General features: G+C 42.8%; 1 protein-coding gene across 1 annotated transcript in view; it reads right to left on the bottom strand.

Moving 5' to 3' along the window:
- MAP3K3 (mitogen-activated protein kinase kinase kinase 3) overlaps window positions 1–15,634 on the bottom strand; it is a 35,167-nt gene that overhangs the window by 13,346 nt on the left and 6,187 nt on the right. Inside the window, exons 2-10 of the mRNA XM_053965026.1 lie at window positions 15,157–15,278; window positions 14,638–14,727; window positions 11,820–11,860; window positions 8,766–8,865; window positions 8,034–8,147; window positions 4,709–4,829; window positions 1,622–1,755; window positions 739–800; window positions 192–259 (exon numbers count right to left, since the gene is read on the bottom strand). Of these exons, the coding sequence (XP_053821001.1) occupies window positions 192–259; window positions 739–800; window positions 1,622–1,755; window positions 4,709–4,829; window positions 8,034–8,147; window positions 8,766–8,865; window positions 11,820–11,860; window positions 14,638–14,727; window positions 15,157–15,278 (852 nt within the window). The remainder of the gene's footprint in view (window positions 1–191; window positions 260–738; window positions 801–1,621; window positions 1,756–4,708; window positions 4,830–8,033; window positions 8,148–8,765; window positions 8,866–11,819; window positions 11,861–14,637; window positions 14,728–15,156; window positions 15,279–15,634) is intronic.

Raw genomic sequence — 15,634 nt, 5'->3', positions numbered from 1 at the left:
AAAAATGTAACTTCTAATGACAGAATTTTCCTGTAACAGCAGGTTTTTAGGAAGAGGCAATAAATAACTTCATAGCTTTTCCATCATCGTGTCCCCACTTCTTCTATTTATACAATCCCAGCAAGCAGGGAGGGCAGCCAGCCAAGGGCAGAAAAAGTCTGGATCAAATCACCTTTGTACCAAAGACATACCTGAGAACTCCTGCCTATTATCAGGAAAGCTTTGTGCCCTTGACATCCGTGACTTCCGGAAAGAAGGACTAATAGAGAAAGAAGGAGAGAGTAAGTTTTGCTGTTGTTTGGGGTTGGTTTTTTTTTTGTTTTTTTTTTTTTTTTTTTTTTTTTTTTGGGTTTTTTTTTTTTTTTTGTTGTCGTTGTTGTTGTTTTATTTTTAAAATGAACAAGTAGAGCCTTGTCTAAAAGAGATTTAAATACCCTGCAGCCAGATGTTCTCAGAGGGGTGGCTCCACACAGGCTGCTCTCTTCAGAACTTTGTATTTATAACATAAAGCTACTGAAGCACCAGTTTGCTGGTCTGTGGTTGTGCCAGAAAAGAACACAGCCTTAAGACATAGTTAATGCTCTTTAAAAAATACAGTGGCATATAGATAGGAAGTAAGTTGTTTCTCTCCAAGAAAATGTATGAGATAGAAATCGGGATTTTATGTAAGTACAACTGGCATTTCCATCTGAGCACGCACGTTCTCACCAGTTTGTACATTTGTACCTGGCTGCTCACCTGTCCAAGGACTGGCAGCTTCCTGACACCGAGTTTTCAGCACTGCTTAGAGGGTCCAGCATCTGCAACACAGAAGAAACCACACAGCAACATAAGTGCAGTCCAGGGCCCAGGAGAGGCTGTGACAGAGGAGCAGAGCCCACAACTGCTTGCCTGCAGGATGTCCAGCTATAGAAGGGAGTCTAAGCCTATTTAAATGTATAATTTTCCTTTATCTCCCACAGAAATCAGGTTCATATAAAATTTGAGGCATTGCTTTAGTTGTCGAAGGAGTCTGCTGTGAAAAATGCAAGCTTTAGCAGCCTTGTGCTGCGTTTGGCTCCAGGAACAGTCTCTGCTGGTGCTGCTGCATCCACCTGCAAGTCGCCCTTTGGCCTCACTTCCCACTTTTTTGAATGGAGAGCAGAGTTTCAAAAGCAAGAGTGCCACACAAACCTGGTAATAGGAAACCTTGTCACATGTGTGACAGCACCAAAACTGCTCAGTCAGAGGTGCAGGGGCAATGCCCAGAACAGGGAACTGTTTCTGGCAGCCCAACAAAGCCCAAACAAAGGCTCTGATCAGCTACAGTTTGAGGCTGCTTAAATGCACAAAGCAGCACTTTTAGAAACCCAGAATGGTTTGGGTTGGAAAGGACTTTAAGGGTCATCCAATTCCACTTCCTGCCATGGGCAGGGACACCTTCCACTAGATCAGGTTGCTCTAAGGTTGCCCCTGGACACTTCCAGGGATGGGGCAGCCACAACTTTCCAAACAACGTGCGCCTCACCACTTAAAGCTGCTGATGCAACCACAGCCAGTGAATATTTGGGAAAGGAAGAGGGCCCAGATGCCAGCAGAATCCCTTGGCAGGTGTTCCAGGCTGCTCCCGGGCCATACTCACGCACTGCTCGCTGGTCTCGGGGATGAACTCGCCCTCGCTGTGGATGCTGGTGTAGGAGCCCTGGCGGGCGATGCGCTGCTGCCGCTCGGGGACGTAGCCGGGCGGGGGCGAGCTCCGGCCCGTGCTCTGCGAGCCTGCAAGGGACAGCACTCACACTGCTGCTGGCTGACACTGCTGCCACAGCCAGCCCCCACAGCCTGCAACACCAAACCCCTGCCCCCCACAGTAACTCCAGAGTTACCCGACAGACGAGGAACCAGGAAAACCCAACTGTCTGACGTGCACCCTACTGACGTCTTAGATTGCTACGTGGTTATTGCTGAAGCTCCTCACAAAGCAGTCACCTATTTCTAACCTCTTCTGCTCAACCTTCTGAGCATAATTCCAGTTTAATCATCTGTTAGTGGCACTACCTAAAGAGTTTCTCTTGTGCTACCTACTGAGAGAAACTTCACTTTTAGGTTTTTTTTTTGAAACTTTAGATACAGGAAGAAAAAAACTCCCTTTTTGCAGTGACCTATCCACCTGCAGCTGCCACCAATTCCCAGTGTGAGCTCCAAGAATTGCTGTGGTCCAGGCCAATCTGCTCAAGGTCACACATGAAGCCAGAGGCAGCAGGTGGACATCAGCTCTCAAGCTGTGCTCCTTACAACACTGTCTTTAATTAACTGTGTGTACTCAGGTGCTAGGAAAGATGGGTAAAGATCAGCAAATATTCTCCCAAGGAAAATATTTTCTATAGAAGTTGTAATAAAGAGTGAAGGCAAAGAGCTGGGAGAAATGGACTGAAAAGCAGAGCACACACTTTTCATGGGGCTGCAGAAGGAAAACGAACAATGCTGGCATGGCTTAGAGTGCAAGGGGGGTGAACTACATGAAAAGAAAGGGATTAATAAAATCATAGGATCATTAAGGTTGGAGAAGACCTCCAAGATCACGGAGCCAAGATTGTCAGGTCCACAGTCCATTGCTCAGAGCTACCAGCTGATGTCCCGAGCAGCTCGCAGGGCTCATGAGCCCTCTGGAGCCGTTTGGAGGGGTGGGATAACCCCGGGAGTGCGTGGGCTGCCCCAGCCCCGGGAGCACTTTCACTCCTTCCGACAGATGCCACGGCCAGAGCGAGCCCAGGGCCCGCTGGCACCGGCCCAGCTGCTCTTGTGGAAAGGCCCCATCCCTGGGCAGGAAAAGGAAGTCGGCACTAAATCCATGTATATCAAAGGAAGTGAGTGGAAAAAACACAAGCCCTGCCAGAATGCTTAGTAACATTTTTTTTTTTTTCCCCCTTAAATAAAAGTTATCTTTACTTCCAAAGCTCCAAACTGGTGACAACAGGCTTGGGCTGTTTGGAGCTCAGGAACCACACAGGTCACTCTCCTGCTTGCAAAAAACTTTAGCTGAACACTGCTTTGGACTTTAATTGCATGACACAGTATGAGTTGGAGAGTCTCTGTGCCTGAAACACCAGCAAACAGGGCACATTCCTCCTCCAAACCAAAGACAGGAAAAGAGAAGGAAGAAGAAATTGATGCAAGACCAAGCTATTGCCAAATTACCAGCAGACCTCTGACACAACTGGAACTCTTCTGGAACCTCTTCATAATGTTTGGTACTCTGACACGTTCAGAAAATAAAACCAAAGGTTTCTTGACTGATGAATGACAAGCTATTCAGAAAGCATTCATAAGCTGGGGTAAGAGGAAAGTGTGTAACTGGGATACACAAGGAGCCCCTTATCACCATACAGTTTACCCATGACACTTGCTACAGTCTGTTGGCTTTGGCACCATTATCTGGATACCTCAGAATGTCAGTAAAGAAAAATACGGATATAGATATATTTTAAATGAAATAATTTTGGCATTCAGTTTGTCTGTTATAGAAGAAACGTGGTGTTCAGACATGCATAGATACCACTTCTCAGGACCAAGGAATGTTGCTCTTTTTATGCATATTAACTTCAAACTAGGAAGGAGAGTAAAAGTCTTTTTGTCCCCGTTTCAGTCACGTACTTCACAAGCTTTCAGTACTTCTTTGTTTGTTTGCTGCTTCATAAAAGCAAATTGCACAGAAGGGGATCAGCAAACTCTCCACAGGATACAAGCAGGTTTGTTAGACAAGTCCCACACTGAGAACTACTGCTCTAGTTCACAAGTCCTTCCCTCTGAGCTCACTCTCCCAGTTACCTCTGCTCAGAACAGTGTGGATCCAACTCTGGCTTGGACCCCCCCAGTATGGAGACTGTTGTGGTTTAAGCTGATTTATTATTTGATACTTTGCACTGCAAATACTGATCTAAAATCATGTAATAATTCTGCCTCAAGTTCACAGAGTTAATGAAACTGAAGCACTCCTTTGTTACAGTGAAGAACTTGCAAACAAAACAACTCTGACATTCCCAGCTCCTGGTACTGCCCTGTGTGACTGGCATCACTTGTCCTCAGGCATTAGCTCTGACAAGCCCCAAAATAGCTGTCATAAAAACAGTCATAAAAACTACAGAAGTCCTACATGAACATTTCCCCCAAACAGGAATTCACTGAGCTAACAGAAACCCAAAGAAATGAGACAGAGGTACATATTACTCTGATTTTTTTTATTATCTTTTGTGTACCTCTGATTTTGTCTTGTGCTCTACTCACTTGATAATTCTAGAAGTGAAAGTTGAGGCAACTCAGAATGTAGGACACTAGCTGGATAGGCAATAGTAATTCCTAGCAAAATGCTTGATTACAGGAGACAGGACAGATTCCAAAGCCCGACTTAAAAAAATCAAATCTAGGTTACATGAACTGAAATTGCCAATCTAAATAAAAAGCTTAGACTCACATCAGCTTTCCAAATTTCTAACCACAATGGCTCTGGCTTTAGGACATCCCCTTTAGCAGCTCCTCAGCTGTTCCACAACTTAGCAAGGAACTTTGAAACATTCTACTGTAAACATATTAAGAGCTTTTGAAAATGAACTGCCTTGTCCCAGAATAACCTTTCAATTTCTCATGGCTCTCCTAAATGCTGTACCATAATCACTAGTGCCCAAAAGCTACATTTCAACAAACAGAAACATGTAGAAGTGGCAAAAATACTCACTGACAGACAGATGCCTGCTTCTGGGTTCTGGCTGCTGATAGGGTGTGCTCACATCCCCTACAGACTGGGAAGTTTTAATCCTGACTTGCTTGGGCAGTCCAGAATGGGGTGAAGAACTGGTCTGTTGGGTAAAATGAAAAGAATAAAACAAAATAAAGTGAGACGAAGGAGCTCAAGCAGTTTCAAAAAATATTATGCTTAGTACCAAGAAAGTGCTGAGCAACAGTTCTAGAGCCTGAAATCTTATTAATTCAGAAAACACAAACAAAAAGACAGCAAAAGAGCCAGGTCTACAACTATGGTGTAAAACAGGAGTCAGAGAAGTAGAACAAGTGGAGCTCAACTCAAGTGCATGATTTGCAGGTCTCAGTGTCTGACTCTAGCAGGTAACTGTGAAACACGAGGTGCTCCTGGCACCCCCTGAGACCAGAACACAGAAGCACCTACAATTTCCATCAGCCACCTTGGCCAGGAGAGATAAATTCTGAATCTTGCACTGTTCCAGAAACAACCTGACTCCAAACAGCCTTTAAAAAGTAAATTGATAACTCAGACTAAGTAAAAATAAATTCTGGAGAGTTTAATAGCACCAACAGTCTGGAGATGCCAAGATGAATTTATTCATCCTTCCCCTGAACTTACATAGATATTATCTAATTAAAGATAATTTTTCCACAGAGCCCTCATCTCATTCAAAGCAGGAAGAGGAATGAGACACATGAAACCTCCCCCAAGCCAATGAGGTCCTGTGTTAAAGCAGGGGCTCAATACCTGCAGACACTTTCAATTTTAACCTTGACCCAACACACCTAGTTTTACAAGAAGGTGTAATAGTCTCTTCCTCTTGAGTTATAGAATTGATCTTATTTGAAAAGAACACAACCAAAGACACCTCAAGGAAATAAATTCTGACTTCTGAAAATTATTTGAGTATGACAGGCAAACGAGATACAACAATTCAAATACTTCAATTTGATATTAAAGTACTGGATGGATGCACATTTAATGAGTACATACACCTGAAAGCAGTAAGGAAAGAGCCTGATTGAAGTCACATGAACTCCACCATGGGCAGGTGTCGCCCTGGTTATCAAGAGTTTTCTAAAGCCTTCTGAGTTTACATTCTTGTAGAGAACTTTCTCACACAACTTTCTGTAAATAACCTATTGTTTTGCATTCTTTCATAGAGACAGAGAAATTTGATGTACAGGTAGTTTGTGCAGTGTCGTTGGAGAGGTGGCACGTTCACCCTCCAATCCACTGGCACCTTTGAGAACTATAAAAGATTGGAGTCAGAAAAAATAAATTAGTCTCTTCATCGTGACCAAGGCTGTGGTGCGTCGTTTTTGCTTGTGTCATTTAGTGACAGGCAGGTCCATGGGAGAGGGATAAAGGGTGCAGAGGTCACCCTGCTGATGGACAGTCTGCCTTTGGTACCACAGGTGCTCCAACTTCACCAGCTCTCTCCACTAGTTTCTAATTACAAAGAAAAAACTGGCAGCAGGGGTGAACTGACTGAGAAAAGAAATGAGTCGCAGAAAGAGGCATGAGAAAATTAATCTGAGTGCTGCTCACAGACACAGGCTCCTGTACAAGGGACCCAGCTACTGCTGTAAGGTTCATTTGCTTTCTGTACATATTTGTGCCAAAGTCACCTTTCCATCCCCAGAAAAAGAAGAGCACAACCAAAAGAAAATCTGCATCCTGTAGTTCAGGAAAATAATGCTTCCCGCTCCCTCAGTGGGATGAGATCATGCAGCCAAGAAACCTCCTTCAGGCTTGTGGGCTTTATCCCATGGAGGGCTCTCCCATCAGGCAACTCAGAGCAGCAGAGGAAGTTGGAGGAGAGGGGGGGAAACAGTGGCACTTAGTGAAGGCTGTTTGTTTCTGCTTTGAGTAAAAGAGGAAAAAACAGCTAATAAAAAAGGACATCAGCAGTGGCTACTGGCTGGCACAGGGTGAGATTTACCAAGTGTTTATGCAAAGTTAGATGGCATCATGTGACATCGGGTTGCAGCCTGAAGGCACTGAACAGAGGCCTGGAAAGAGGATTGTCTGAGTGTGTTGTACCAAAAGTTGGGGCTACCTTTCACAGGATGTTTCCTGACAACACAGAACTTTGGTCTGACTGCACCAGGTCAGACCAAAGACCTTCTTGCCAAGTGTTATCTAGAGAACAGGCAGCAACAATTGCACAGGACAAGGAACAGCATCATCCCCTCCTACACCTTCCCAGTCATTTGGGAAAGGGCTGTTAACACTCCTGAAGTTATTTGTATTTCCATTACCATGGATTATAAAATTAAAAAATAGCAAGAAGTAAATTTAAGTTATCATGACAGTGCCAAGAATTACAGGTGTGATTATTTCAAGAGTTGAGCTCCAGCCTGCAGAACTTGAATAGGGATGAACATTCCAGACTGACAAGCTACTACCAACAGAGCAGCTTTTTGTGTCACACTCTTCAGGAGAATGTGGTAATTTGCAAATCAACTATCTAAGCTATTGAGGTCTTTGGTTTGAAAAGCTGCATGACCTTAATTCTGAAGAAAAAAAAAATCTATATTGGTTGAGTGAACTGTGTTTTTCAGTCACAGATCAGGAATAAGGGAAAATTCTGACTCCTTTTGCCTTCTTCATCTTGCAGTTCATTCACTGTCTAAAATGGGCATCTTTGGGAGCTTGACTTAAAGATTTATTTCTCATATTATGATCTTTTCTGCTGAAAAAGCAAACTACATTGACACTCGCTTGCCACAGCCACCTGTGGTAGAGGAGAGTGAACCAAGAGACAACCCAGTTCATCTTGGGTCTGAATACACCACTATCAGCAAAGGCAACTCAGTTTCCAATGCATTAGGGCTACAGAGCTGAAAAATCACTGGAAGCTGTCCCCAGACTTCTCACCCAGGCAGAAAAGTGATAAAGGCTTTTCTTCAAGGACACCTGTACTCTAAAGGCAAAATGATTCCATGCATTTTCATCACTGTGCTATTAATCAAAGCTAATAAAACTTCTCTGCAAACCAAACTCATCGAGTGTTTTCTGCCTACAGCCACTGGGTATTTGATATAAAGTGGCCTTCACATGACAGCTTAAAAAGCTGCAATGTTTTAGCTGCCAAACAGCTGCTGAAGTTAGGGAAAAAAAACCCAACACAAAGAGACACCTATAGCTGAGCCAATGCAAAGAGGATCAACACATGCATTTGTGCCTGGCAAGAGTGATTTTATAATCCCTGTCACACTCAGTTAATGCTGCCATCATGCTTTAGAGTCTTAAGGGTAAACCCCTTGATTTTGCTGCAGTCCCAGTTGTTACCTACATGGTTTCTGTCCTGGGACAGCAATAGTATCCTCAGGCTTTTCACATTCGAGCTCCTGTCTAAGAGATCCACAGCTTTATCCAGGTCATCTTGGTTTTTCAAAGGAATAGAAAGCTGCAAAATCAAGAGCATGGAAGAAAATCATTAGAAAAGACAGAAAAAAAAAGTCTACTTCTACAATGGGTTTTTTAAATACAATGGGTATTTAAACAAATATTAGAAAAATACCAGACTGTACAACAAGATTCTGATTGCTCAGTTATTCCACAAATTTTCATTCCAATACTGTCTTACTGTCCTTTTTAATGAGGTTTTCCTCCCATGTCAGAGAAATGGCTGACCCTAATGCAACCTCCTCTAGAGCACCACCCACAAAAGTATGAATTGCTACCTGCATTTGCTGTTTGCAAAGAACAGAGACTTGTCAGCCCCTGACTCTCGGAGGAGAAAATGGTCTCAGAATATTTATGAATCCAGAACTAATGATCACGTGGAAATTGGGTTTCAAGTAGAAAGAGTGTCCTAAGCAGCAGCAGAACAAGGGAACAAGATGCTGATGTCTGTACAACACACACATCAGTGAGATGCTTTACCAGGATCAGCACATTTGCCTTTGGATCAGGGATTCAGCAATGGTTTGTATTAAAGAAAGACCCGAAAATTAAATTTCTGCGTAGGGGATTTGTGATGGGGAAAGGAGGTGTCATGCAGAGAGCACTGACAGCTCAGTACCTCGTTGTTCATGTAGTGGAGGTCCAGGGGCTGCCCAAATGCTGTTTTCACTTTCTGCTGCACATCTTCGTAGCGCACAGGACGGACAAACGGGATAATCCTGGGAGGAAACAGAGTCACGGACTCAGTTCAGAGATACACCTGATAATGCAATCAAATCACATGGCTGAACCATTAAAATCACATTTGAATGTCTCCTTTCATCCACAAGCAAGTAGTGAGCCTTGCAAATTTAAATTTATATGCATTAGTCCAATAAGGGATTATTGATCTCTGGCTCATTTCCATACAGTTTGTCAAAATGCAATATTCAGCTGGAGATTTCAAATAGAATCCCTTTGTCCCTGGGCAGAAAAGAATTCTTTTTTGAATAAATGTCTTTCACATAACAGGATACAAATGCCCTGTGCACCTTGGCTTAAAAAATACCACCTGCTTTGGCACAGATGAGATATTGCCACAAAGAGCTGGATTGTGAGCACCAATTAACAAACTTGTCACGAGGCAGAAATAACAGGATACAACAAGGTCTCCCCCGAGCCTACTCTTCTCCAGGCTAAACAATCCAAGATCCTCTTCACACATGAACTATTATAATATCTGGCTATACTTTTTGTCCTCAGTTGGAAGATTAGTGTTCTTTCCAATGCAATTTCTGCTAGTTAACTTTCAGGAAAAAAAAAAAAATCTGTTCCAACGAAAAAGCTTTCAGTTTTTTTATATTTATCTCCCTCCTATTTCTTTTGCTACATCAGCACACTACAAATGATCAAAGGACTGTTTGCACTTCCAATTTACTGAGTGGACCACGGAAACTCAAGACCTGCTCTTGCTCATAGAGGCGTCTCAGTGAGACCCTGAATTATCTCACAGGAGTTTGTGGGGAAAGGGAGGGACAGGGGCTTTCTGTAGGGGCCACAGATAGAAGCTGTGGCTGCCCCTGGGTCACTGGAAGTGCCCAAGGCCAGGCTGGACGGGGCTTGGAGTAACCTGGGACAGTGGAAGGTGTCCCTGCCATGGCAGGGCTGGCACTGGGTCTTTGAGGTCCCTTCCAACCCAAACCATCCTGGGATTCTACGGCTCTGTGATGAACCTGTGCTTTGGAGAGAAGGCTTAGCTTCCCAGTCATCCATCCACACAGCTTCATCAGCCCTGGCTATCCTTTCAGGAGATGCAGCTTTTGTTTTAAATTACCCTGGCTTCCTCAGCCCCTTCCCATGAAGGGTTATCTTGCTACCAGACCTACAGCATTCAGCTGTTTGCAAATAATTGTCCTTGTTAAAAAGCAGCCCACAATAACATTTTCTACATATTCCTAAGAAACCCATATGTGAAATCACAGTACGCTGGCACCACACAAACGCCTCAGTCCCTTATAAAGGCTCCCATTCTACACTCAAAGCTTTTAAAAGCAGAGCTGTTCTCAGGTGCCACAAATTTTATTAGTTTAAAAACTCTGTGCACTCCTCCAACACAAAATCGTGGACTGCAGGGTTTAAGGAGCCCATTCCTGCCTGACCACCTTAAATATTTGTGGTTAGATCTGGCAGCTCCCGTGAAACCAAGCACACACACTGACATTCTGGTGCAAGCTCCCTGTCTGGAACTGCACACTGTGCTGGGAGCAGGGAACTCAGGCGAGCACAACTGCATAATCAGACTGACATACAATCAACCTTTTCATTTTAGAAAAGAAAAACAAAAAAACCAGGAGAAAACCCTTCTGTCCCCCGGAGTGCACCCAGCAGACAGGCAAGATGATAAGCCTGTGGTGACACAGTGTGACAAGTAATTGTGACATGTCCCACTGTGGCTCTGTTGTTGTCCCCACAAAGCCCCTGACACAGAAGAGTGCTGAGCAGACCTGGCTGACAAAGGAGGAAGCAAATCCCAGTGATGACTACCTGTAAAATTTCTCCCACAGCACAAGAAGTCACTGACAGAATTCATCACATAGGATTTCAGTGAAAGAAACAGTTCAAGTTTTGAGGAAGAGTAGAAATTATTCTCCACAGCCTGCTTTGCCAACAGAGAACAGCTCTGCTTTCCTAACAAAAATCTCAAAATCTGACAAAGGAGGAGCTTCAACAACTCAGCCAATAACCTCTGCTAGAACAGGCTGTGAGGATCACTACAGACAACTTGTCCTCCTGTGTCACTGGCATTAAATTTGCATTTTATCTTGAAATTGCAAACTACTTCATGTTGGAAGTACTGCCTGGCCTGGGAGAAACCAAAGGATTCCCACAAGATGGCTGTGAAGATGGCACATACATTCATGCTTTCAACCCAGTTAATATCTTCCAAAATATGGACACTATAGCCCAGCATCAAGATCATGTTTTCCCTCAGTGAGAGCAGACCCAGCGACCACAGACAAGCCTGGAGCCTTCTTGTTCACACAGCCACGAGTCATTAAATGTTTCAAGAGTTCCTCTTCAACTGATAGCAAATAAGAGGCTTTTTGAGACTTACTTTGAAATATTTCAGCAATTTTACCCATTGTAAACAATGCTGTAAAAACTGAAACTGCTATTTCAGTTATTTCTGTTTTTTTCTTGTAAAAAAATGTCTCTCAAAACCAAATATCAAAGGAAATAACAAAGAAGCTTTTACACCAATGAAAAAAAAACCTTCCCTTGCTGTATCTGTTGCTCAATCACAGCAGGACAGTGATAGTGACAGGGCATCAGGAAGTGAGAAACTAGAAAAGAATGACGCTGATTTGATCAGCTTCATTTGGTTTCAGTTAAATGAAACAAAATGGGAACATATCTGAAATAAGACTTTCAGGTTGAACTTCTTTCAGGCTGGACAGCTTTTAAAAATGCTGCAGTTCACTTACAAATAAATGTTATGGAAATAAATCAGAGCTTTATGACACACTGATCTCTAAAAATAACCAAGTTGTGTGTGAGCTGCTTGCTATTGCCTTCACTGTGTGATTTCCATTCAGGAAAAAGGAAAGCAAAGCCAACAAAATATTTAAGCTAAATTACTGATGACTAAATTACTCTCCTAAGCAAAGAATCAAAGCAGTGAAGGCCAACTTACCGTCTCTCCCCGTTATGTTCAAACTTTATCCTGACATCATTCTGCAGGAGAAAGAACAAAAGGTGAGCTCAAAATCAAACTCTGGCACACACAACAGCACACAAATCCCATATTATGATTTTAGTATTTTAACTTTCTCCACAGAAGCTGAAGCAGATTGTGGAAATGAGTGGCTGACACATGGACACAGCACACGAAGAATGGAGAAACTGCTGCAGGAGAAAGAGAAGGAGAGGGGTAAAAACTAAGCTGTAATTTTTGTAAACTGGCACTTCAACAGAGGACATTGAAATAAACTTTAAAAAAAATTAATCTTTAACACTGCATGGGAAAAATCTGAAATTCAGTCCTAACTGCTTATTAATCTGAAGGCAATTTTCTTTAAGCATGCTCAAAGCATGCATGGCAGAAAACAGAGAGGGAATGTGTTACATTTTTTATTCCTACTCCTACTTTAGAATTTGTATTCCTATTTATTATTCTTTATTCTTAAGACATGGACTAAATATCTGCTTTTGCAAAAATGCAGCTCCTGAAACTTGGAGCTACAAACAGGTTGATTCTGTGTCACCTTTTAAAGTTCCAAGGTTTTATCACCACCACATGATATTTAAAAGCATTGACTGTGCAACCTGTGCAGTCACTCTAAACTCAGAAGATGCTGGGTGGCATGCAAGAGTCAACAAGCTGAACTTTCAACTCTGGACATTGAAGTTCAAATCCCAATTTAGGTCAGAAAGATAAAAATAAAAGGGAAAAATCTACTCTGATAAGACTCCATCATTTCTGCTGCACAATTTATGTGATTGGAATAGATTAAGCCATCTGTGAAAGCCTCAGACAATAGGCAATCATACATCTAGGAACTTCAAAAAAAAACGTGGCCAGGAAATGCTCTTTAGCTGGAGGAAGTTTCTGGCAGGCCCAGTGGTCAAGAATGCAGTTCAAAAGGACCCACGGAGTCCCTGGGAGCACACGGAATTCCTGCAGCATGGAGGGACAGCATGGACCAGGGAAAATGACCTTCCCAATCCCAGCAACGGCCAGCTGCAGGTGGGTCACCCACACATAACTTTAAAGAGTGGTTTTTCAGATGTGGGAAGAGAAAGAACTTAGTCTAGAATTACTCCCAAATGAAACAAATTCTAGAGAACCCATTTGAATTGATCAGTAAAGGAACAATGCCACAAACAGCACAGGAGTAACATCCTATAAAAGATGTCTAGCAGCCAACTCCTGATCACAAAAAGTTGTTCTTAGACATTGCTTGAAGGAACGATTGCTTTGTATCAGGGTTTTCAGGAAAGCAAGGCTCTGGTTTGGTTTTAACATTATACTACTTTAAGTAGCCCGGTCTAAAGGAACTAAACAGGACAGTTTGGATGAAATGGAATTCACACCATTTTTCAGATTAAATTTCTGACCTCAGGTGTGATTTAGGCCCTGGAGCAGCCAAGTGACATAGCTCTCACCAGCTGAAATTAGACAACACTAAAGGATCCCCAGGGCTCTTTGGAAGCCTCTCTTTTACTTGCTGGTACTCAAGCAAACTCCAACCTTTTCCTCAACTCCACTGCTTGCTTTGAAACCTGTAATTTGGAGTAAAGGAAAAAGGGGATGGAATTTGGCATTTATTGCTTCATTTTTCCAAAAGGACCTGACACTGCCCATTCATGTCTACTTATCAAAGACCTAAGAAAAGGTGTTCAGAGTGATCTTGGTGCTCCTGTTCCAGAGAAAGCCCAGAGGAGCTACACATCCAGTGCTTTCAGTTTCCCTTGAAAGCAGTGAATCCATCACTTCTTAAAGCAATTCACATAAACTGTCCTGAGAGATGATCAAAAAGGCAAATCCAACTTTATCACTTCATTGTTCCAGTTCTGAGATGTGGTATCATAAATCACAATTACGGATTTTGATTTAAGGATTTTGATCTCTGGATTTCTGTTTCAAAGCGATTTCAAAAGGATTTTGTATCAAAATCCATCTATGGATTTGTCCAACACATTCAAGGAAACCCCAGATCCAGTTGAACAAGTAGATTATGAGCAGGCAAAGAGTAAGGAAGACAGACATGAACTTCAAGGCCTGCTCCAAAAAGCTTAAACCTGTAACAGGAATAAAACTGAGAAGAGTTATTTTACTGACATAGGAAACTTCTCCTGTTCACGTCAGTCTTGCTGCCAGTAACTTGATTTGATTTTGAATGACAGTAATGGACAAACAGTTTTTGACTAAAATTGTTGCTTTTGCTTTGTTTCATTTAAATGACATTCAGCATCTCCAGACAAAGCTGCATTATTCTGTCCTTCCTTCCTACCAGAACATCAACACCATTGTTTTCTCCATGAAAAAGTCTGGAGAAATGTGGAATGAACCGAACAAGACCTCAAAGCATTGACCCACCACTCCTCACCTTGGGAGTCACAGACTGGTTTGGCTTGGGAGGGACCTCAAATCCCACCCAGTGTCACCCTGCCATGGCAGGGACACCTTCCACTGCCCAGCCTGGCCTTGGGCACTGCCAGGGATCCAGAGGCAGCACAGCTGCTCTGGGCACCTGTGCCAGGGCCTGCCCACCCTCCCAGGGAGGAATTTCTTCCCAATATCCCATCTAACCCTGCCCTCCTGCAGCTTAAGGCCTTTTCCCCTAGTCCTGACCCCACAATAAAAGTGCTACACCAGGACAGAGTCAGGGAAGAAAAGCTTTCCCTGCCTGCTACCTGCTTAAAGGAACTCTAAAAAGTCACTGCACACAACTTGAAGCTATACTCCTAATTTATAATTGCTAATATGGAAATGAAGTCAGTTTTCTTACCGGAATTTTTTTTTCTTCCACTGCAGAGGCACACTGGTTCATTATTGCAGGGCTGCCCAAGAGGGGGGGACTGCTGGCATTGTGTTTTTTCTTTAAAAAAAGAATAAAGTAACTTTAAAAAATGGAAATATGACTGTGAAATCAGAAAGCCACTTGCTAAATTTTTCAGCTGGGCAGACCAAACCCCATAAAAAATACATATGAGGAGAATGCAGTATACATACATGTATAATGTAATATATATTGAATATTTTATTAAACTACATGAATGTATAGCATATAATATATACAGTTGATATATGAAATTCATTAATCTTATATAAAAATATAAAAAGTAGAAAAACTACCATATTTGCCACAGCCTGAGCAGGATCAAGGAGCTACTTCACATCTGATGCTTTGGCTGTTGGAAGCACAGGACAGAGCCAAGGATGTGAGCCAGTCAGATCCTCTGCCCACCTGCTCTGGCCCTTCTGCCCCCAGGTCACCAGTTCAGGTATGCACAAACTGGCCCGTTACCTGTCTGTTGGAGTGAGCAGTGTCTTTATTCTTCATGGTGTCATAGCCAGGCAGCCGGTGACGCCGGCCCATCTGGAGTGCCACCAGGTCCTTCATGATGGACTTCAAAGCCTCTTGTTCATCTGTGATGCACAAGAATTTTAGGAGTAAGTTGTCTGAGTGAGCACCAATCATTTCTGCACCTCTGGTGCTTCTACACTGGTTTTCTGCTGGCTCATAGAACAACAATCCTTTTTAGGATCTTTGCAAATACATTGTGATTTAATTTAGTCATAAAAACGCCCAAACTTAACTGAATATCATGACATAATAAATTGACAGATAAATGTTAAGTCACTCGTCCAATATCATAGAAGGATCTGGCCAGAGTACAGATGAGAATGAGTATCCCCAGCTCCTAATTCCGTTCAAAAGTCTTCACAACAAACAGTAAAACCTGGACAGATTTGCTAGACCATCACAGGTCATTTAGGAAGGG

Source organism: Vidua chalybeata, chromosome 26, assembly GCF_026979565.1.
Source record: "Vidua chalybeata isolate OUT-0048 chromosome 26, bVidCha1 merged haplotype, whole genome shotgun sequence".
Classification (NCBI taxonomy): Eukaryota; Metazoa; Chordata; class Aves; order Passeriformes; family Viduidae; genus Vidua; species Vidua chalybeata.
The sequence above is the reverse complement of the archived record's forward strand: the minus strand, read 5'-3'. Positions and strand labels throughout refer to the sequence as shown.